The following is a 24,966-nucleotide window of genomic DNA, read 5'->3' on the forward strand; positions in this document are numbered from 1 at the left end:
ACTACAAATGATAGAATATAATAATAAAATAATTGTAAGGTAAAAATGATTGTTTGAATATTGATGTTTTCAAGAAAACCTACTCTGCTTTGAACACAAGCCAACTTTATTTTACTTTTTAAAGCAATTCAAACCATTAGAATATGGTTAACAGGTGGTTTTCTATGGCATCAGAGGCTGCCACTGAACTATGAATCGAACAAATGCCTTCTGCTGCTAAAGGCAATCGGATAAGGCTGAAAGCTCTTCAAAATTTCTGGTAAGTGGATCTTGTAAGACTTGTAAGACTTTTTTAATCTAATTACTTGTGGAAGCTTATAAATGAGTCTTAAAATTAATTTATTTAATTAATATATGACATTTTAAATTATGGAGACCAGAAAAACCTAAAAAAGTAAATAAATAAATACAGTAAGTAGTTTAAAAAAATGTGTTATTAATATCCCAAAATCCATCAAAATATATGATAAAAAATCTTTCTAAAAATAATAATTAAAAAAAAGCATAACTATCATGGTATTAAATATATAAAACGAGACTTAAATTATATTTCCGTACTTTAGTACAATATTTGTTCATAACCTATATGCATAGTTTGAATAACGAGTAAGTATAAATGTAAAAACAAAAAATAATAAGATTATTAATTGGGTTTTTTTATTAGCATTTAGTTTAGTTTTTTTTTATAATAGAGTAGAGTAGAGTAGAGTAGCCATTTATTGTCATTGTACATGTACAAGGAAACTGTGAAAATTATGGAGTTTTTCGAAATTTTTTGGGCCGTTTTTGACCTCTATACATTATGTAAAGATGACAAAACATATCCATATGAACTCATACAGGTGTACTGTGTATTTGCAAAAAAACAAATTTCCTCCGCTAACACTGCCTTAACAATTAATCCCCCATCTCCGGGTTGAATCAAAGTTTTACAGGCTAAAACTGTGCATATTCATATTTTTGAGGACTTGCCAGGGTATGACTGGTCTACGGGAGCCGGCCTGTACCAGTAAAGTTTAAAACGGTCACCAGAAAGTGACGAGAGGAGAAAAAAAAAGCGGTGAAGAAAACATCTTTGAACCACAGCCATCTAGAAATGCGCCAAGTACAGTACACACCACCGATGTTATCTGAGAAATCACATTCATCCAATGCAATTTCGCAGAGTGTTCTGCCAAATCAGGTTGACACGGAAAATGTCAAAGAATTGTAACTACTAGGAGAGTCTTCACTTTGCCCTTTGTGGGGTTTTTTTTCCATGTGAGGCCGCTCCATTACTAACACCTCCCCAATTCCACCACCCCCCTACAGCACCACCACCTCCGCCTTCATCCCTTCTCCTCTCTTAAACCTGTCACTGCCATCAGGATTGCATTTCTATTCCAGTCACGTTGATCACACCGTTAGTGATTCTGGATGACAATTACTCACACAGAGCAGAGACATATTCAAGGCAGCGCTACCTCTGAAAGAGAGAAGGCACTTAAAATACCTGAGCCCATGTGAAGGGAAGAAAAAAAAGCCTCGCATATCGGCTATTTGTGTTTTGATTTTTGCATTTAAATAGCAATGGAAGGAATATGCAAAAACACGAGGAAAAAATAGACTAAGGGAACGTTCACTTTACACTTAAGAGGCAGCCCCACGTTAAAACACACCGTGCTTTCTGTAATCTTCATTTCCATAATCCAAAATCACAGGTGGCTGTAATTTGGTTATTAAAAGACGACGGTGCGCGCTCAGTGTAGTGTAATGCTATGGCAGTGAAGAGGAGACATACAGTATGCGATCCCTGAGTGCAATGAAGATAATGAGGAGGCTTTTTAACCAGGCAACCTGATGAGCCCCACGCCTGCAGAGAAAAGCTTGAAACCATGCCCAACTTCTCAGCTTCCCAAGAGGCTTTTCAAAATTCAATAAATAACATCTGTAGGCGATGTTGGGTGCAGACCTAGCAGAGTGCGTCATAACAGAGAGCTGGCTGAACAAAGAAACCATGACGACTGCCAGGTTTCCATAGCAACTGCTGCAAGGCCTGGAGAGTATAATAGCACATCAATCACTGTCCAAAAAGAACTTCATTATCAGCAAAAATAAACCTTTAGGATCTTTTTAGTGTGCAATTGCTGGTCAACTCACCTCAAAGCCCAGCTCTTTGGCAAACGTGGCCGCCTCCTGGAAAAGATAAGACACAGACAAATGAGCAGTTAATTACAGAGTCACAAACAGAGCACAGTGTCGCACACCAGACGTGAAGTAAAGACATCTCGCTTCCCTCCGCTCCTCGCATGTCTGGCCATTTTCACTTGAGAATAAGTAACCTGAGTTAGTGTTGTTCTGCCAACTCCTGATTTAATAGGCGTGCAGCCCACCCATTTAAACTACAGCCTGACATCATCTCATCTTACCAGAGCAGCGTGAGATAACACCCCATCAGCCTCCAGCCTTGAAACCACCACTGAAACCATGAATATGTGCTAGTGTGTGGGAATCCCCAACACTGCAGGCATTCAGCGCCCACTTTATGTTGCTTTAGTCTCCTAACAGGTGCACTTAAACGTTTATGCAGGCTGTAGCGAGTTAATCGCGAAAACCGCTCACTGACGCCGTTTCATAGTTTAATGTAGTCTCCCAGTGGTCGCAGGTACAAGCTGGTGTTAGTAAAAAAAAATCTAAAAATAATACACTTATAGCATTACAGGGCTCACAGAAACATTTAAAGTTTACTTCTATAACAAAGTATATTTAACAGCTAAATACACTTTTAATGCATTCTCTGTAAAATTACAAATCTAAAAATATATTTAAATTTAATACATAAAACAATTAAAACCAATGGAAAAATATATACGGGAACAACTTCAAAGTAAAACCTTTTAAGTATCTAAATAATGTTTTATATTATATAAAAGAGATAAACCACCAACTGAATGCCAAATGAACCATATCTGAAATGGGCATCGGCTGGAAAATGAAAATATACATTAAAAAAAACCCAAAAAAATTAACCAATAAATGATGCATTTAAATACACTCAGAAAAGCAGTACTAACTACTGCTATAATTGATTCGTCATATTGTGCAGTCGTATTTTTGGAAATGTAATCTCAATTGTTCCTAGCTAGCTGCTTAGCTTCCGGGTTAGCTCGAAACTTTGACTGTCTTGCTTTCTCCGACTCGAGAAACCCTAACCCCTGTAAAAAAACAATGAAGCTGTCTTCCAAGAACATGAACATTATCTGCAGTGTGGTAAGCTGTGATGTACAACATGTGAGTAATAAATAGGCCGTGTTACGATCCTCTAACTGATGACAGAAGCCGTTGCCTGTCAGCTCCGAACGATGTCACAAATTGTGACAGACAACCTCCTGCACTAAATTCACTTCTGACCCCAGACAGGATAATAAGTTGATGCTATGATTCTAAATAATCCAATTATCTGCAGGAGGAGGGTGTGTATGGGAGGGGGTGTGGTGTTTGTGTGACCTTGGGGAGAGGTTGACAACCTGGTCCTCAAACAGAAGGGGAGGAGATGACATGGAACAATAAGGTTACTGGTCCCTGGAGGAAAGCCTCATGGCTCCCTGGCTTGGATCAACATCACAGCACCAGCAATATGTCAATTCATCACCCCACCCTGCGCCCCTCACACACACAGGCTAGACAATTAGCTGCTGTAGTCGAGAAGCAGTTCTGTAATCAGCAGAAGGTAGTGTTCTCTTTTAACCTCTCTTTGCCTTTTCAATCTATCGAGGGCTTGGGTCTCACATTTATTTTCCTTTATTTACAACCACATATTGACTTTTCTCCTCAGGAACGCTCCATCACCAACTAGCACGAGGCAACGCGCAGGGACAAGAGCAGCCTGGAAAAATGTCTTGTCAAAACAGCAATATTTCATATCAAAGCATTTAAGAGACACACGAGTGAAGGCTGGAATAACTATAGTGCTGCCGAGCAGTGCATGGCTCTGCCTCTCTCTCTCTCTAGTTAGCAGCTATAATATTTGTGAGAAAAGCCTATCGAGAGAGTGTGGGTGTAAGAAGAACAGATAATTGAAGCAATGTCTATGAGCCACATGTGTACAGTGTAATCCCTTTTAGGAATTTATTAATTTCTAGTTGTTATGAATGCCAGCATCAAAAATATGTTGCGCTGTAAAGCTCGGCTAAAACTAATATACTGCTATGATAAATATTGCATGGCGGTAAATATGCAATTACCGAGACTACCCATACAGCCAATAAAACTGGAGCGATGGGCAATTAAAGCCACTGTTCCTTAAGGAGCTTATAGCGTTAATATTCAAAAATCTTATGTTTCAGGCTGCGCGTGTTGACATGTGCTGTTTTGGGATGTTGTGGTAGACGGTTTTTAAAATGACGGCCCATGTGCTTCTACAGCTGTTGCAGCAATGACAAGTGCTTGGAGTGACATCTGGGCGAAATCCTCTCGTGCTCGAAAGAAAGGAGGGGGAAAAGAAAAGGCATCTCGTTTGTTCGGAGATTGCTGTGATTGCACGCTCGCCTTTCATGATCTCCTTCGAGTCCGATTCCAAAAAAGAGAGACAGAGAGAGAGGACTCTTGCAGATCTCAGGGCTTGCATGTTCTCCTCCTTCTCCTCTTCGGGCAAACAAGGTAAAAGATAACAAAGCAGGCAGAGTGCATGAGCCCTCTGCAGCCATAGTTAGTATAAAGCTATCAGAATGTGTGAGATGTTGCTGCTGTCAGAGGCTTAAACAGTCAAAGGGATATTTTTAGAGAGCTTAAGCTAATAATCCAGAGCCCCGTCGGGGGGGTGGCGGGAGTCTACAATTTCTTTGCCAAGCAAAATGAAAGAGGAAATACACACTTCATGCAAAGGGCAGTTTTCAAAGTTTAACACTTTGTTTTTTATGACACTGTAAGTGACAGGAGCCTAGCGGGCCTTAAACAGTCAGAGCAGAAGCTGTATGTTGCATATTTTCTGTGAAGTTATTTATATCATATAGACATTTTTCCCCCTCCCTCCTTTTAATGAAGTTAAACTGCTGATTTTGCATTCAATCTGAGAAACCTGCAGTCAACTGCAATTTCTTTTGTCGCCTGGGGGAAGTGAACAAGCTATGAACATATGACTACAAACAATATTGTTAGCAAAAAAGTAAGTTATTTACATAGCCCATAGACAGAGGACAATTTCCAGTATTTGGAATCATATATCGGCCACAAGAATGTAATCCACTGCTTTTAGCTCAGTTTTGGCCTCTACCAGCTTATTGTAGAAATGTCTGGCTCTTGGGATGCTACATTAATTTAATGAAATAGTTGCTGTAAATAGGCTCTGGTGTTATTTTTTTCAGTTGTGGAGCAACGTGTAAAACATGTAGGTTTGGGTAGATGGTTGGGGAACAAAGATAATAAGTGAAAAAAAAAGTGCTGAAGGAAACTGCAAAGTTGAATAATAATTTTCCATTTGTTCACCATTATGAATGAAACCTAAGACTTTATTCTTTCTTTATTCCGTTAGAGTTTCCTGATCAATTTTACCTTTTAGGGTAAAAAAAGAGGCCTAGACAAGCTTTCAGAATCACCACAGTCATCTTTGTTTCTCTGAATAGAACAAAAAAAACTTTTATAAGTGTATTTTTTTTTTTTGAAGATTTCTATTTATTTAAAGTTCCTTTTAGTAATGTACACGTCAATAAAAAACCTGGGGGCAAAACAAATTCCACTCTGTAATTTCCCTCCTCCAGTTTATGGATCAAATATGGAATTAATCACGTTTTCTGTATTTGTGTGCGAATGTAACTGATACATATTTCTCTTTTTCTACTCAGTCCATATCTTAATATAAATGTTGTATACAGTATGGTTTATGATGATCCTGATGAAGGCCAAGTTTGTTCACTCACCAAACACTTTATCATGCACACCTTAACAATACCGCATCAATTTTTCAGATGAACTGGTGCTAAAAAGATGCTCTGAGATTTTGGTCATTATTGACATGGTAGCAACACACAGTTGCTGCAGATCCACGATGCCAATCTCTTATTTCACCACAACCAAGAGGTGCTCTGTTAGATTGATATCCAGTGAATGTGGAGGCCACTTGAGTATAAAGAACTTATCATCTTCAAGAAATCAGTTTGAGATGATCTGAGCTTTGTGACATGGAAGCAGCCATCAGTAGGTGAATACACTGTGTTCATACAGATGGACATGGTCAGCAACATACTCTTTAAACTGTGCCTACTTTGTACCAATGGGTTCTAACTGAGCCAAGTAAACATCCCCTACATCTTTACACCACCATCTACCTAAACTGTTGATACAAGCCATCCTTTAATGTTGTTTATACCAATTTCTGACCCTACCAACTCAAACTGGGGCTTGTCAGACCAAGCAATGTTACTATTTGCAAATAATTCCCTGTTCCCAGCAAATACGAGATAAACCCATCGTAGTCTTCTGCTGCTTTAGCCCATCAGCTTCAAGGATTGACATGAGATGCTCAGAGATGCTCTTCTGCATGCCCTGGCTGTAACAAGTATTTGCTTGAGTTGCTTTTGCCTTCTTATCAGCTCACTGCGTGTGTGGATATTTTTCTTTGATCATCATAAAGACATTTTCACCCAAAGAACTTTTGCTCCCTGGATATTTTCTCTTTTTCAGATGATTCTCTTTAAGAATGGATGTGTGGAAAAATTGATTTGCATTAACCAGCAGTTGTAACTAATAAACTGGCAGTTAAGCGTGTATACTACAGGTGTTGCTAGACCTCATAATGAATTTGATTCCAAAAGATTGGACAATTTGGAACCGGTTCTCAATTCCTATCCTATCCAAATCATTTAATGCATTGCCAGTTAAAGTACCACTACATATAAGGACACCCAAGAGAAAAGAAATTAATAAAACTGTCTGAGTCGTTAGCTTCCAGAATAAAATATTCCCAGTAGAAAAAAAAACACCAAACAAAACAAAGCAAGTAGTGAGGTTTTTTTCTCCTCTGTGTAACAAGTTGTCGAGCATATGTCACAGCAGGAGTGCGTCAGGGAAAAAAAATCCAATTTCAGTGTTTTAAAGAATCTAAATCAAAGAGCAAACCTCAGTGCTAAGGTTAATAAAAGTTGATAAGCTGAAAAGCGAACTCCCCCAGGCTACTCAGAAAATAAGCATTTATTTGACCGTTAGCCCAAGCGATGCAGAGGCAGAAATTGAATTGTATTTGACGTTGTGGTTTTTTATTCCTGGGTGCAGCCCTGACAAGTTTTTCACACCAAAACCTCTGTTTTCTTCTTCCTCTATATAGCGGCTCATTTCAAATACCTTAAGGTTTTAAGGAACCATAAAGAAGACAACAGTTTTCTATATGTAGAAATGATCACGCCTGTAATGATATTTGGAAATGACTGATCTTTAGAAACCATTTAAAATAAAGTGAGCATGACTGGGTTATAACACGTCAAATAATTCAGCCACTTATCACTACTCACAGATATAAGTATATGTATATAACAATGGCATATGGCGTGTTTTTGTCATTCCCTACATGTCAGCGTAAGACATCACTCAGGCGAGCCAGACAGCTTTCATAAATGCCCAGTATAAACAACATCTGGCATTCAACTCAAGTGTTTCCAGTCAGATTACTACAGTATACATTACAGGGCAGTGGGTGGGCGGGTGGGGCGGGGGGGTTGGAGACTGAATAACTAATCAAGACGATGACATCGGAGGGGAGCATCAGTGTCCTTGACGTGGCCTCGGGGTCACAAACATATCTCCTCCTGGATGTCAGGATGTCAGCCCTCAGCACGAGTCCAGGTGCTGCCGAACAGGAAGCTGCCACCTCAAAGATATGCGGGCGGATAACAACCACAGGTGATTATTAAAACGATCATGCAAGCTGATAGCAACTCACTCATGCTGGGTGGAAAGAAGGCAGCGCCCTGCTACTGTGCGGGACAGATTAGGATGAATAAATCACCTGTACCGAGCCCTCCTGAAGCTCCCAGGAGAATGCAGCAATTCTGCTCAAGCATGACATGCCACAAACATGGGGGTAAACACACGCAGGAACAACACACTCCAGAAAGCCTGGAGTCGCTTTTACTGCCTCTGGGAATTTACTCAACAGCAGCTGATGGTATTTCACTTCAAGTTTTACTGAGCCATTAAGTGGCATGTTTCATCTTCGCCTTGATATTTTCGTACATTCAAGTGCAATCGCTCAGATTTTAATCTGCAAGTCAGTGTATGTTTATAGACAAACTGACATCAACTGCTTTAATCAAATCCACAGAAGAGCTTTCTCAAACTCTGAAATGTGTTTGAGTCACGCCTCATTTCTTTATGTTTTGCTAGCAAAATTGGAAATAGGTAGAGTGATTCATTGAAACATGTAGAAACATCATGGAAAGACACTATAAGAGGCAATATTCAGTCAATATTTGGTAAGACCACATTTACTCTTCAGCACAGCCTGAACTCTCTTAGGCAAGCTTTCTGGTCAATTATTTTAAGTAACCTTAAGGAATAGTTCTCCAGGCTTCCAGAAGGACATTCAAAGCTCTTCTTTGGATGTTGGCTTCCTTTTGTTCCGTTCTCTGTCAAAATGATCCCACGCTGCTTCAATAATGTTGAAGTCTGGGCCTGGGGAGGTCGGGAATGAAGCCATTTCCAAAATATATATTTTTTACGGTGGATCAAAATTAGACGGTACTTTTCTGCATTCCTAATTTCATCAGTTTTGACAAGATCTCCAACACCGCTGCATGAACTGCAGCACAAAACCATGACTGAACCTCCACCGTGCTTTACAGATGGCTGTACATATTCACTGTTGTACGTCTCTCCTGACCTCAAACTATCATTTTGGAAATCATCACTCCTTCAGACTTGTTACCACTAAACTTTCAGTCCAGGTCTTAAATAATTTTTATAACTCAACCCTTCCTTAAGAATGGCTTCTTGACAGCCACCCTTCCACTGAGACCACTTCTGATGACATTTTAGTGAACAGTAGATGGATTAACTGAACTTTGATGGAGATTTTGTTTATCTGCTGTAGTACAGGTATATAGTATAGTTGTCCAGTTTCCTAAAACTTTTAAAGATATGCTCCTCACCATGACGAGATATGCCAAGTTTTCCGCTAACAGCTCTTTGGGAATCACCTTGTTGGTGTAAAAATGCTATTTTATGCCTGTTAAACGTTATATTTAGCTTTTCTCATAACTTTTATATATATATATATATATATATATATATATATATATATATATATATATATATATATATATATATATATATATATATATACATACATATATATATATATATATATATATATATATATATATATATATATATATATATATATATATACATACATATATATATATATATATACATACATATATATATATATATATACATACATATATATATATATATATATATATATATATATATACATACACACACATATATATATATATATGTGTGTGTATGTATATATATATATATATATATATATATATACATACATATATATATATATATATACATACATATATATATATATATATATATATATATATATATACATACACACACATATATATATATATATACACATACATATATATATATATGGCTTAACACTTGCACATTATTTCATCACCTAAAACTGTTTTCTATTATCTTTGTTTTTTATTTATACATATCTTGAAGGACAGTTATTAAAAAACATGACTCACAGAAACACCTGTCAAAACTGATTTTTAAAAAAAACAAACAACCTTTTTCCCATCTGCTGTCTACAAGATTATCTATGGTATGAAGACAGCTAAGTCTCAAATAAACATATGCACCACAGAGCTTATGCTTTTTTTATTGACAAATTTGGCCAAACTGACAAAGACTAGATTTGATTTTTTCCAAGTTTAGCTGATTTTTTACTCCTTGTTTTACTCTACACTGGTGTAATACATATTTTTCTAAAAAAATATTGTGAAATATGTCTCTCAACAGGTTATGTTGTTTTCTGAGATTTTGCTGGTGTACCCATCAACATAGGTTGGAGTCGGGCAACCGTGCTTAGAAATTTGACTTCTTTTTCTTTCTGGTTTTTGGAAATTAAGCTGACAAAGTTCTGCTAAAGAACAATACAGGGTAAAATTATCATCACTGGTGGCACGATAATAAGCCAATTTATCTGACATTTCTTACGAATAAAATAGCCTGAATAAAGGAAATAACCAAAAATCATTGAGCTGAGGTTTTTTTTTTTTTAAATCTAAAAGCAAGTGCACAGTTAGACTGAAGCTTTCATGTGTCCAATTTCAGCAGTGCCCTCGCCTGTCAGTGCATTATACACCTCTAGCAACAGCATCTGCTCCCATCTTTCTTGGTCTACCTACAAGGGCAGGAGAGCGGTAGTAAGCCTATGGGGATGGAAACAGCACCTACAGCACAGGTCCAAAGGTTAAACAATCAGAAACATGTGCACTACATAAATATCTTCTCTGATAGCAATCACAGCAGGGAAAGCAGGGTTTGCATAAGGAGCTCCGAACATAGGATGTAACCTTAGATAGAGCAGGAGGGACCAGATGGGCATTCAGTGCATCTGCTGGGGCTAATGGAAGCAGTGGCAGCAGCAGTGGTAGCTTTGTGCTGGGGGGAGTTAGTTATCAGCCTGATGGCCTTATCAGCGCTGAGGGCCTCTATCACACATCTCACCTCTGGACTCAAACAAGGGGTCAGTACACAACGTCAGACTACCAGAAACCGGTTATCTCTCGAGGAAGCGGATGAAGAAAAAACAGTGGATGAAGTGTTTTAGCTCAGAAAGAGCAGCTATTAAACAACTTCTTTGGTCCTTGTGAGTCTCAAAGAACTCAAATTACAGCACGATTTTTTTTCTGTCCTCTTTTTGTTTTTTTTTCTCTTTGCTGGACCATAGGTTGTCTTGATACTGATCTCTCTGCCTCCTCTAGCTTTCTCTAGCGAATTATTCCAGATGTTTTGGATCTGTATCTTTTTGCTCCATAATCTTTAGTGTGTTTTGCTGTCTTGCTCTCTCCTCTGCATTCATGTATATCCTATATTAGTGTTGCCTCATATTTTTTCTTTGTCCTTGCAGGCCTCTATACTGGGGAAGATGCTGTTTTTCTTTGGTTCTTTGGTTGCTTCTCTGATAATGCTAAAACTCATAGATCACCATATTCTTCTACATCTGTCCATACTTCTGGTATGCTCATCACTGGTCCCTGCTGTAAATTTAATATGGTGCTCTAAACTTTACATATTTCTACACTAACTTTGTAATACTGTGCTATGTAAAAAAAAAATATATATATATCTTTTAAATAAATAAAGATTCATCTCCGTGCTTACAACGATCTTGGCTCAATAGATATGATGTCTCTTTGACTCTAAAGGTGAGCCAGCAAATTAAATCAGCACCTCCATTCTTGCCTTTATAATGTGAAATCTGCTAACCCAACTCGCTTTTGTCTTCCTAAGTGAAGTTTTTCTTTTGCTCCAGTAACTTTTATTGGTGTACGTTTGTTTGCTCAAGGTCCACTTGATTGAATTTTTCAGGACTTGCAATTTCCACACTTAGAGGATTACCATTTCATACGCATATAAAAGCAACCGAATTTCAATCTTGATTCCTGTTCTTTGGGGCACCTTTTTCAGGGTCAATACATCAATTTATCTTACAATTTAAGTGATAGAAATAATATGCTTGGGCAAAACTGCGAGTTAGGAATTGTTTAGCATTCGTGGAGTTTAAGTTCCCTCTAATTAAATACCTGCTGCCGAAGGCCTTGAAAGCCTATTCTTTTAATCAGTGACGTGATTCTACATGAAGACATAATAATGCTGTTCATTTCATGAGATATTAAGGTATTTGTGCTTTACCTTCGTGCCTCTGCTTTATTATTCCAACTTAAAACAGAATGTGTGTGAGATTTCTTTTTTATGTGGCAAGAATGTAACAACCTAAGAATCTGATGAAAACACACTTGCGTATTTCTTGGAAATATGACTTGGTTGCCTACTGATTTCTACTGAATAGATTTTTCTTTGACTTTCTTTATTGTTTACATCTGCTTTATTAAAAAAACGGAACTTGTGCAAAATGTAAATACAAACCTTACATTTAAGTGACAGCAATACAAAGATAACACCAAATGATTTTACTATTTCTTCTTTTCATAATTCAGAAGAGAAGGAAGTTTAGTTTAACACCTGAACCGTCTCGCTCGTCTCACCCCAACTGAGCCTGGTTCTGCCAGAGGTTTCTTCCTCTTAAAGGTGAGTTTTTCCTTCCCACTGTTGCCAAGTCCTTAATCATAGGGGATAATCTGATTGTTGGGGTTTTCTCTGTATTATTGCAGGGGCTTTACCTAACAATATAAAGTGCCTTGAGGTCACTGACTGGCACTACATTAATAAAACTGCAAAATTACCTAAGATGTCATTTAGACTTGTCTTGACTAACTGGACCTGGTCCTGAGAGTCTTCAGTGACAAGAAATTATACCTGAAATCTGCTATGATAGACCTGACGCTTGACTTGGACTAAATCTGTCTTGGTACTAATTCTCAGTAAGGTTCTGCAATCAACTGGTGCAGCATAAACTTGAGGCTTGATTTGGACTTTTGTCTTGCTGAAATAACCAAAGATGTCATCTGAATGGTTACAAATGTTGCTCAAAAACCTCAAAACCTACTTCTTGGTCCCTGCTAACTGCTTTTATTATGTTGGAAATTTGCTATCATGTTTGTGCAACCCAGTATGGTTATCCTGGTGTTTTTCCTCTTGCATATTTCATAGTTTTGCCGCTGTCTTATTCTGTGGAAATTTCACTTCAAATAATGACCTTTGAATGGTGGTTATGTTGAATGGTGATTTTTCTGTCTGGATAAATGACTTTTTGTTGAAATGTGTTTTAGGAAAAACTTTTGATGAGGCTGAGACCAACTTCCTTTCAGTCCATCAATTTTTCGCAGCTTATTATCCAGTAAATTCAACAGACATTTGGTTGCAGGCGGTGCAGACAAAGGTCAAGAAAGCAAACAGCTTTTTTTCCCCCTGCAGTGAGCTGTTGAGAACAGTGACCATACCCTCCTGTGTATAATAAACATGCGAGCATTTGGCCTGCTCTATTTACCTCCTAATGAGAAACAAAGATCTGCTCTTGAGGGACTTGCATGCCTCAGACAATGAAAAACCCAGGGAGGAAAAAAACCTCTCAAAATAATTCAAACCATTTGTGCGCACAGGGGACATGAGATCTTTGAATAAACTGGCCATAGAAAAACTGAGACGATATTCAATATGGTATCTGTCAATGTGGCCATATTCCAGATCAAAATCTGCACGGCAGGCACAGCCCCCTTCAACAATAAGGCTACATGTATGCACAGATCCCATGCGATACGTGTTGCAGGGAAAGCAAATGAACCACATGGCTCATCTAGAAGGAAATACTTTGCACGTTGCATGACGACTGTAAATTAGAGAAAACAATCCTTTCATTCACTTCAAGTGGAAACAAATGGACGCTTTCGTTTCTAAAATAAGCTCACAGGTTCATTGTCCATGGAACAACTAATTAATTTGGTAGTACGGGTGAGTAGATTACGCTTGTTGATTCTGCCTTTGTCAGTTTCTTATCCAGAGAATAGGGGAGTCCTCCAAACGACACTGGAAACCATGACAGTATAGTCTGGACTGTCGGAATACAATCATGAGTAGACAAAGGCAAGTCCTCCCGCCAACTCTGTGTGGATAAGAGGATTGGAGATGGCGGGGGGGGGGGGGGGCGAAGCAACCAGCCAAACTCCAAGCAGCAGTGATATGGGAGGAGGACGGGCATCGGGATTGTAAGGGCATCTGGGAAGCCCGCCGGTGTTCGAAGTTCTGTGAGTCGCTCTATAGCAACAAGCTGATATCCTGCACTCTCTCCTGCTGCGACAGAAATATACTCACCTCAGCACTAGCAGTACGTGGGCACTATTGATCTGCTCCCAGCGCAATATCTCCTCTTACATCCATAATTATTCTCCTTCAGAGAACTCCAATGTGTGCCCTGGCTGCACGACTGGCTGGCTGGCGGGCTTTCTATCTGCCCCCTTGTTAAAGATGCTCTATGGTCTCACATTTCACATTGCACTGCCAACGACCCCCCTCTTAACCCCGGCATTTTCAAATATTTCATGGTTCAGTCCCAGGGTTGGGGAAGGCGGCTACGGCACGGCACAATTACAGTGGTTAGTCGGACTCCTCTGGTGGAGCCATGCTGGCTCCTAAAGTACCATGACTCGCAAACAGACAGCCAGGAAAAACAGAGGAATGTCAGTGAGACCATTCTTCTTCTTCTTCTCCTGCGCCGAATGGCTCTCTCTGCCTGCGCACACACAGGACGACTGATGGCTTAACAGCAGCAACACTTTCTGTGATTGAGTAAAGTAGTTCCCAACCTCTTCGTCTTACAAATGAAAAGTTAGTTCGCAAACAGTAAAAGACACCTTTGCTCTTGGTTTTCAACTTCACCCTCAGTGCATAAATATTTGTGAACAACTGACATTAGCGATTCATTCTGCTCACGTTGCAATCAAATGGGTTAGAAATGTTTTTATATCTAACGGATAAACATCTGAAATGCTCATCAGTTCATTTTTTCGTGCTTTCATGCTGTTGAACTGGATGACTGTATTCAGGCAGATTGCCTAATGATGATCTAATCCAGAGGTTCCCAGTGTAAAGTTGGCTATACACCTCATGCACGCCTTTGCTGCAGTGTTTGTTATACCACTGAGATTTAAGCTCCAGTTATACTTTTGGCATTTACTTTCGGGCTATTCCATTCAGTTTCTTTTAACTTCCTTTTTTCCCCCTTTTTATTTCGTTCCGTTTATTCCAGAGGACGGTGGATCAATATGATGTAAAATTCCAAAAAAAAGAGCCATGCTTGAATTATTTATGTAGTTAGAGACACTTTTACAGAGGTGGAAGTCAACTTTGTAGTTTTTAACAATCTACATTATAAGATGCAGATAGAGATTTTAGGGTCTGATTACAAATGCCTAACCTTTAAGCCTGTGCACTTGGTCAAGGTTATTATCAGTTTGTTGCAGTCTTGTTTAGTGAGCTTTTTGTAAATCTTTAATTTTTGTTATAGGTCAGTGTTAGTTTCAGGAGTGTTTTTCCCTCAGTGTTTCCCGTCTTGAAAGCATCATTTGGTCCTCCTGTTTCAGCTCTCTTATGTTAAGTTAATTTATGTTTCTGCATTTTTCCAATTAGTTTTGGTTCTTAGTTCCTGTTTTATTTTGACAGTTTCTTGTCGCAAGTGTCTTGTTTCTAGTTTTACTTCCCCCATCTGCTTGACTGGCTTTGATTATTGTCACCTGTGTCGCGTTACGCTACTGTGTCCACATCTCCTAATTGCGCTCATGTGTATAAATAGTGCTGTCTTCCCTGCTGTCTCATCTTCTTTTAACCTCACTCCTTCTACTTATTCTCTTATTTTGGACTTTTCATCATCTGACATATAATATCAACTTTTATTCAGTCAGTCTCTTGTGTCTACATTTGGGTCCTTATCTAGCAATTCATGACATTTCTAAAAAATGAAACATATCCACACACTTTTACATCTGGAGACTATCCCAGAGGACGAGAGACAGGTTACACCCTGGACTCCAGAGAACACAAAGATTCTCCATTTTTGATGACATCCACAGCGATAATTGATCGAAAATCACCAGTTAACCTAACATGCATGTCTTTGGATGAGTATTATTTATCCTTTTGCTGTAAAACTAATTCATGTGGGGATTTGTGCCCTCTCAAGGCCATCAGTAGTTTAATCTGACAGAAAAAAGTTTGTGACGATGGCCTCAGAATGAGAATGTCAAATTTCACCCAATTTAACAACAAAAATGAACACATACTTTAAAAAAATAAATACATTTCAGCTTCCACAAAGAAATAAATCTTTTTTTATAAATATTTTTTTTACTTTGTCATTTTTCTTTTTTTTTTCTCCAATAGCTGGATATTGCACAAAATAAATGATTTTTGAACAGTGGAAGCTTAAACTTTAAAATAAATAAAACCTCTCAAAATATGTGAAAAGATTTTTTTTCATCCATATCTGAAGCTACATTCGATATGAAAAAAAGTCAAGGATGTAGGTAGCTCATGCACGAAGCACACATCTGGCTCCATAAGCAAAATACTGTGGCTGTAATTTCATGACTGAACTTCCAATAGTTCCAAAATTTGGTATGTGAGATATATATATATATATATATATATATATATATATATATATATTAAACAAAAGATCTACTTTAATCCGCTGTCAGTGTGAAATGAACATCTAGCATTTATGTAACCTGATGAAACATGAGACTCAGGAGGAAATGACTGATGCAATTAAAGCAAAGTACACACGACAATTAAGGAAATTCAACAGTGCCAACGTTTACATATTTTTTTTAAATCCAAGAATGTTTAATGTGATTTCTTATCCCCAGCTGCATGTAATAGTGATTATAGTAGTGAGAGAAGAAGAAGAAAAAGAAAACAATTGATTTCAATTGTCTTGGGTCTTGGGGAGGGCGGATGTATGAGGTAGTATTCAGGAAAAGAAAAAGAGAAAAGAAATAAGTAAAAAGAGCAAAAATAAAAGCAAGGCAGCCTTTGCATTTAGCCAATCATCACAGCTAATGCGGCTATGACTCATCATACAACTCACTGACTGTACGTCACACTGAGGGTCAATGTACTCTGGCGCTGAACGAAAGGCATGTGACTCATCACAGAAATAGCACATTAAATTAAAATTCAGTTGTGAAAGACACAAAGGAGAGCGGCAGCTAATACTTCATGTCTTTTCCTCCAATGACACATTGTGATTGTTCCGCTTCGCCGGCTTTAGAGATGGTTCTGTGTTCATCCTCCCAGTTGGCCTGTGGGGCCTTGTGAATAAACACATAGAGGTTAATGTCTCATGTTCTCCCCCCACCACCACCACCCTCGTTCTCTGCAGACAGCTCTGACAGGAGAGGAGAGAGAGAAGAGCCTAAAAGGAAAGCTGTTTCAGTAACACGCTAATCTGACTCTCGCATCTCTTTGTTTTAGGCAGTAGACGGCATATTTTCCCCAAGCTACCGTTGAGAAGCACATCTCGAGTCTGCTGTGGGTGAGCTGTCAAGGGGAAACTCTTTTTCCTATTCTTTTTTTTCTTTTTCCTCTTTTTTTGTGCAAAAAAAACACCCATCAATACCCTAAGGGCCCTTTAGTGAACTTGCCATCACCTACACATACTGACAGCAGAGAGCACGTACTTCCACAGTCCCGCATACGTCACTGAGGTGATAAACAGCCACGGGTCTCACCACAGAGATAAGGCTTCCAAGCAGTCTATCAAACAAACAAAGCCAGATGACGAATCTAGAGAGATGTTAAGAAATGACGCCGTATTGCCCATGTATCTCCTCTGCCACCCTTTTTTTTTCCATTCACACATTGACAGACAGACACACACACACACACACACACACACACACACACACACACACTCACTATATATATATATATATATATATATATATACATACACACATACACACTTGTACATCTACTTTAGTCTGTCCTGGAAAAATCATTAGAGATCCCCCCTTCCACCCCATGCACACACAAATACGCACAATGCATGTAGATGGAGAAAAATAGGGCTGAGAGCCAAAAGACCTGAGGGGCTTTTCATGACAATAACCTTCTGTGGAGTTGCTTGTATCCCTCCACCTATAGATCACTGAGAGGTGCTGAAGGATGGATGGGAAAATAAGCAAGATAACCATACAAAATATTAGGCGAGGAACATTCGCACAAAGTACAGAGGAGGAAGAAATCCGTGTCATTTTGCTCTCATGGCCTGGAGAGATGGCAGGCTAAATGCTCTTTTAAAACAGCTTGAACATTGAAATGATGATGGCTCCTTTTGCCTCGGCGAAGCACATTAATACATAGCCGAACGCCATTTCCACTTTTGTTAAATGGCTCACCTATTGAGTATTCAATTACAATGGCTGTCTCTCGTTTGGAAGACGGGGCTGGGACCCATATAAATAAGCTCCCTCTGAGTGTGGAGGTGCAGAATGCATTGGACAGCAATGGAAAGCATGCAGAGCTCCTGTATGGGGGTGGTATATAATGTTAATGGCTGAGAAGTGAGGAGGTTGTTCGGTACTGGCTGTGGGGCAAAAAACTAAGCACATCATCTGCAGCACTGTTTTATTAAGGAAGCGCATTTTTAAAACATTCTGACAGGGGAAAGAGAAGCCGAAGCACACGGACTGATCTAAATTGAGAAAGCTGTGAATCCTGGCTAAAAGAAATATCAGTTAGGGTGAATAATTCAGCCTTGATTAATCGTTCCATTTGTCTATGATATGCCTAAAATGCCACAATACAAATCCACCAGTAATGGTCCAGTCCTCCCTCCCCCCCCATTGTGTGGTTTATCTCTCATGCTCAAATAGCAAAAGCAAATTGTGGCTAATTTTATCGGCGAATCCACTGGCATGTGGTTTTTCCAGCGGTAATGATTCCCTCATTCGGGCCTAATTAACTGCGGCCATTAAATGGAGGGAAATGTAATGCCCTGGGTTCCATGTCAGGTAGTCAGAGGAGGACAGCACAGGAGGACTCAATTAGGCCGGTGCTGTTCCCAGGTTATCACACGACATGTTTGCCAATTAAGAGAAGTAGCGTCTGATGTCTATGCGCCTCTGCCGGCACCACCTCCGAGGTCCTGCCAACGCAGAAACCGCACTGCCCCCCTCCTCCTCCTCCTCCACCTCCCCTCAGCAGTGAAGGAACAGACACTACACTATGCCCCAAAAAGGCAGTAATTACAGGATGGATGGGAGACTGTTATATAAGCACGAGGCTGCCGATAGAGCAGGCAGGGCCTGCTGATGCCAGGTTTAAAACAAGTACCAGCAGGATCGAGTTATAGCAGAATTACCCAGGGTAGACTCAAACACAGACACATTTCAACATCAGAAGCTGGCAGGAGAGAAAAAACAAAACAAGAGAAGAAACAGAGGCTATTGACATGTTTTGAAGTCTGCCGTGTTGCAAAACTGTTTGGGAATTTAAAAATGATTAAACGTGAGTTGTGATCTGGCTGAAATAAGTTCCCAGTCGTGGAAAAATAAGGTGGCAATCAAAAACGATCTCGCTCAAATTTATTACATGTCATTTTCAAAACATGAGATCTTACAGCTGCTTTAAACATTTTTTTCCCCAAGTGAGACTAGCTCTGTATCGTGACTCAGTAAGTGTGGGAGAGGAAGGCAGAGACAAGCAGACACATTAGCCTTCCCTTATGGCACATTCTGCAAGGCTATAGGAGTCAGCCTGCATGATCCTGACTGTCACTGACTTGTTATGAAAGCATCGCGGGCTGAGGGTTATCCATCACATTGGGGGGTGGAAGCTGGGGCGAGAGGACGGCCGGGGGGGCTGGAAGGGGCAAGCGTGGGCGAGGCGGCTCTGTTGCCTGTCACTCACCATGCACCACTGCATGACCGGCAACCTTGTCTGGCTTGTGCACAATGGGAGGTCTGGGGCTCGACTGTATGAGCAGTCATTCCCCCCTCCCAGCAGCCAATACAGAGGTGAGGGGGTGGGGGAGCCAAAAGGAGTCAAAACACTCTGGACAGGCATTAGTCCTATACAGACCCTTGAAGATCTCACTGCTTGAGGCGGCTGAGCAGTTAATCAGCCCTCTGTTTCTTTTCACTGAAACTCTTATTTTGGTGTTCTTAGCCAGGTTCAATTTCAGAAAGCGAGCCCTGACAGAGTCTCCGAAAGATAATCTACTTCAACAAACATACATTGCAATTATCCGGAGTCATGAAATCGTAATGACTGGAGGTGTGAGCAAACTTCTTAAACAAACAGTTACAGTACCACCCACTAGAAAATACATAACGCTTGCAAAATGTACAGCACGGTTTAAGGAGACAGAATCGTTCCTCACAGCAATTAGGAAGCAAGAGAGAGAGAGAGAGGTGCATATGTAAAAGGGAGGTCTTATGTTGGGAATGGAAAAGAGGGGAAAAAAGCTGAAGTCAGCAATGGCAATAAATCCTCAAATGCTGAGCAGTTTCTTCCAGCTCTGTCCCGGTCTGCAGACCCCATCTCTAACCTGAAGACGGGGCTCTGTTTAGTAACTTTAGCAGTGGGGAGGCAAGTTCAGCCCAGTGAACATCCACTCCACTTCCCTCTGCTTTGCGCCTGCCCCCAAAGGTGCAGTTTGTCCTCAGAGTTAAGCTCGTCTGCTCTGTTAGAGGATACTTCCCAGCAGCAGCACACTCTGTGACCACAGCTTGACCTCAAATCACCTACTCGCTTCCACAAAGCGGAGAAAAATCGATAGATCAACTGGGATGGAATGGTGACGCAAGTGAGATGATTGATTAACGCGCTCGGTTTTATTCATCTCTTAATAGTGAGCGAGAAGTGAGACGTTAAATGGATACTGAGGAGAGCAATAAGTGGAATCAAAGGTCGGACACAGCCCTTTGATTTTACTTTAAACATGGCGACATATGAAGCACTCAGACAGGACGAACCCCCAGCGAGAGAAAACACAGAAGTGCGATAAACAGGTGTTATAGTTCATTGAATAACACTAAACTGTTTAAGCAGAAAAAAAGGCTTAAGTAAATAAATGATTGATATCTCCACACTTTCATATCTGAGTGTTTAAGAACATAGGTAGTTTATGTATAATATCTATATCAAGAGTATTATGCTTCAGTTTTTGTTCATTCAATGCTACTGTACTAAATCTGACACACGCTGTGGTGAGACAAAAAGGCTAAATGCGCAATGTTAGCGTGACTATGCATAAAGCGGAATGATTTCACATTTTATCGACTAAAAAACAAGAAATTGTTGCACAAGGTAAAATTATACATACAGGCTCAAATATATACCCCTACTAATATTTGGTTGAATCTTCCTTAGCAAACTGAACCTCAACCAGATGCTTTTGCTGACCCTCAACAAGCTTCTGGCTTAATTCTGGCTAGATATTTCACTGCTCAAGTTCCTCTAAATTGGTTGGTTTCTTGGTTTGGACCTAAGTTTTAAGCATAGTCCACAAATTTTCAATAGGGTTGAGGTCAAGGCGTGTGGAAGCCAATTCCAGATGGTTAATGTTAGCCTGCTTTATCCATTTCAGTTTGGGATCATTGTCCTTTTGGAAAATCTGATTGCCACCTAGCTGTTGATTTGAGGTCACATTGAAGGATTTGGAGGTAATCCAAGCTGTCATACATACTGTTACAATGGTGACCATATTAAACCTGGCTAAAGTGCCACCTTATGAGGTCAGCATTTATTCAGGTAACGTCTGTGAACCGAAATCTCAGGCTTCAGACTGCTCTACATACTCCCCATGTATGACGTCAAAGAGAAGAGGGACATCCTTACTATGGAAATCTCATTCAGGAGCAGCAGCTGTGCACTTGTAAACCTGCTGTTCACATCTCTTGTTTGCAAAGTGCAGCCAATCAAAAGAAAGGAAGAGGGAAAAGCAGCTAAATCAGCTTGTCTCAAAGCCAAATATAAGAATTTGTCAATTTCAATTGTAAAATTTGCAAAAACAAATATAATAAGCTGGAAATATCTGTCCTAAAGAGGCTTGAATGCACGTCTCGTTTCACTTACCGTCTCGTTGCCGAACAAGATGTCGACATAAGGCATAACCTTCATCAAGGGCTCTTTAAAGAATTGGCTGATGAATGGTGCCGAGAGGTTCATGCAAAAAATTTTGTTCTTATCGGAAGCGTGTCTTGCCACCTTGACGATCGACTCCGGGGACACAGTGAGGAAAAAACCCTGAAACAAGAGAAAATATTTACTACATTATAATTTCGTGGGTTTGACTGACATCAGCTAAATCAAACAAATTAATCTGTACAGTGCCTGCGCACAGGCAGAATTATCAGTGTTTTGACAACGGTACATAGGCCCAGAAATGACTGAACTGTAACGGGCTCCTGTGAACTGAAACACTTCCAACAGCTAATTTGTAGGTTTTGGATTCTGACGAGGTAGTTTTAGGGTGACATGGCTTGATAATCTTGAAATAACATAGCAGCCAAAGGGCAGGAAAAGGAAAAAAAGAAACTGCAGTGCTCAAACACTTATCTGAAATGGTTTCTTAGAACATAAGCGGAGCAACAAAGAAGAGGAAAAAGGACAGGAAAAAATCCATCCAGGACAAAGCCTGTGGCTGAGCTCCAAGGCTTGTACTGGAGGAAGCAACATGCACATATCCGATGATAGGGCGAACAAAAGTCTTGTCTGGACTCTCCTTACTTGGAAAGAAGAGAGGCAGGCCCACTCATTGTGTGAATGAATACAAATCAGGTAAGAAAACACCTTTGTGTTTCAGGTGGAAACCTGAAGCGAGACTCTCCTGCAAGCCACACAAAAACACTCCTCCTTTGATACTGATCTTCTTAACCTTGTTTTTCAGCAACAAGCTGCTCTGTAAAACCACTGTGTCACAATAGGGGCAAAGGGGAGAAGGAGGGGGGGGGGCAAGTTTCAGCTCATTGATACATTTAATCTTGCTGAAAAGCTTCCATTGTAGACTACAGTGCAGTTCTCATTAAAGCACTATGACATTTGCAGCAATAGAGGAGCGACCTCTATGAAAAAGAACAGGGTATAATACCAGTGAATAGAGGGAGACTGTGTAGTCAATCAAATGTACAAGGCATTACAATGCAGCCGTGCTGAGGTGAATTTTTTTTATTATGCATTCATGTGTCATTCTGCTCTCTGGCCAGACATTTTTGTTCCTCTGATGAGCTTGTACATCCTGCGGGTGTTTTTCTCGGGGGAAAAAAGTCTTCAGGTTGAGGCTCAGGTCATCCTGTGGTTGCTGGGTCACAGTACCATCTGTCGAAGACTAAAAAGGTGTTTTCAATGGGTCCGCCGGCACAAAAAGAACTCACTCTGGGCTAATGGCCCATCACTGACCCTGACATTTTTCTTTTGCGGTGTGCCAATGTGTCAGAGGAAGGGGAGATTGTTTTCTGACACAAATGGTCTTTTTTGGTAGTTGAAAATAAACTGTCATGGTTACCGTAATGTTAACGCTGATCAAAGGCCCGTGGCTCGATCAAATATCCCGAGGGGTGGTGAACTTTAAAAGCCAGCTTCTCTAATCACACACTGGCTCTGTGTAATTTACTTCTAACCTCAGTACCACTGCCAGTGCTATTGCATTAAACTGCTCAGAAATGCAGCAGATTAAGTGATGTTTGAGTGGATTATAAGCTTGAAATACTAAAAAAAACAATTTATACTTATTAAACCTTCAAGTCCATTTTGGTGCTTTGGATAAACTTTAACCTCAATGCATTATGTTAATTGTCTAATTAGCACGATATGTTTATTAATATGTTATTAATGCTATACAGTTTTCCTAACAGACATCTGGTTAGGATGTTTCAGAGAAGAGATGTTTCATGGGCTATGAACAGCACCTCAGTATGTGAATGTAAACAAACACATAGGAGGAAGAATAGGTGACAGGGACACATCGAGATGATGACAGCCAGGAGGAGAAAGAAGCCTTCACTAAAGGGTGAAGGGTGACTACTGGTATGAACTTTGTTTAACTGGGTGTCTGCATAGCCATTTTTATTTCTGAGAAAAAGCTATTAGGAGGAGCGTGTCAGGCTACATTTCACTGTGTGTTATACTTGTATAACTATGCATGTGACAAATAATAAAGAACCTTGAACCTTGAACCTATTAGTATACTAGTCTGGTAAAAAGTGTAATGTTTATGTAAATTATTTATTACTTTGGGTAACAGTATATATCTTCAACTCCTCACTGCAGGCATGTCATGTGCCTGCCTGCTTCAAGTCCTCTACCATAATCCCTGTCCCCAAGAAACCTAGGATCACTGGACTAAATGACTACAGACCCGTGGCTCTGACATCTGTGGTCATGAAGTCATTTGAGCGCCTAGTTCTCTCCCATCTCAAGACCCTCACGGCCCCCCTCCTGGACCCCCTGCAGTTTGCATATAGAGCCAACAGGTCTGTAGACGACGCCATCAACATGGCCCTACACTTCATCCTGCAGCATCTGGACTCCCCAGGAACCTACGCCAGGATCCTGTTTGTGGACTTCAGCTCTGCCTTCAACACCATCCTTCCAGACCATCTCCGAGGCAAGCTTTCCCAGATGAATGTGCCTGATCCCATCTGCCGGTGGATCACTGACTTCCTGACGGACAGGAAGCAGCACGTGAGGCTGGGAAAGAATGTCTCGGACTCCCGGACCATCAGCACCGGCTCCCCTCAGGGCTGTGTTCTTTCTCCTCTGCTCTTCTCCCTGTACACCAACTGCTGCACCTCCACCCACCAGTCTGTCAAGCTAATCAAGTTCGCAGATGACACCACCGTCATTGGGCTCATCTCTGACGGGGATGAGTCTGCCTACAGGAGGGAGGTTGAACGTCTGGTGTCTTGGTGCAGCCACAACAACCTGGTGCTGAATGCCCAGAAGACAGTGGAGATTATTGTGGACTTCAGGAAGCACACAGCCCCACTCCCCCCCATCATCCTGACTGACACCCCCATCACCTCTGTGGACTCATTCCGCTTCCTGGGTACCACCATCACCCAAGACCTGAAGTGGGAGCCCACCATCACCTCCGTCATCAAGAAAGCCCAGCAGAGGATGTACTTCCTGAGGCAGCTGAAGAAATTCAACCTGCCAACACGGACGATGATGCAATTCTACACTGCAATCATCGAGTCCATCCTCACCTCCTCCATCACCGTGTGGTACGCTGGAGCCACTATCAGGGACAAACAGAGACTGCAGCGTGTTGTGCGC

General features: G+C 40.4%; 1 protein-coding gene across 5 annotated transcripts in view; it reads right to left on the minus strand.

The window, feature by feature from the left end:
• Window positions 1-24,966, minus strand: part of LOC113028358 (adenosine kinase) — a 128,421-nt gene that overhangs the window by 18,473 nt on the left and 84,982 nt on the right. For 4 of the 5 annotated variants that reach the window (XM_026178562.2, XM_026178563.2, XM_026178564.2 and 1 more), the window contains 2 exons: window positions 21,766-21,936; window positions 2,140-2,175 (listed from right to left, as the gene is read on the minus strand). In XM_026178562.2, the coding sequence (XP_026034347.1) occupies window positions 2,140-2,175; window positions 21,766-21,936 (207 nt within the window). The remainder of the gene's footprint in view (window positions 1-2,139; window positions 2,176-21,765; window positions 21,937-24,966) is intronic. The other variant, XM_026178565.2, reaches the window with a different exon arrangement.

This window comes from Astatotilapia calliptera, chromosome 8 (genome assembly GCF_964374335.1).
Source record: "Astatotilapia calliptera chromosome 8, fAstCal68.1, whole genome shotgun sequence".
NCBI classification, from domain to species: Eukaryota; Metazoa; Chordata; class Actinopteri; order Cichliformes; family Cichlidae; genus Astatotilapia; species Astatotilapia calliptera.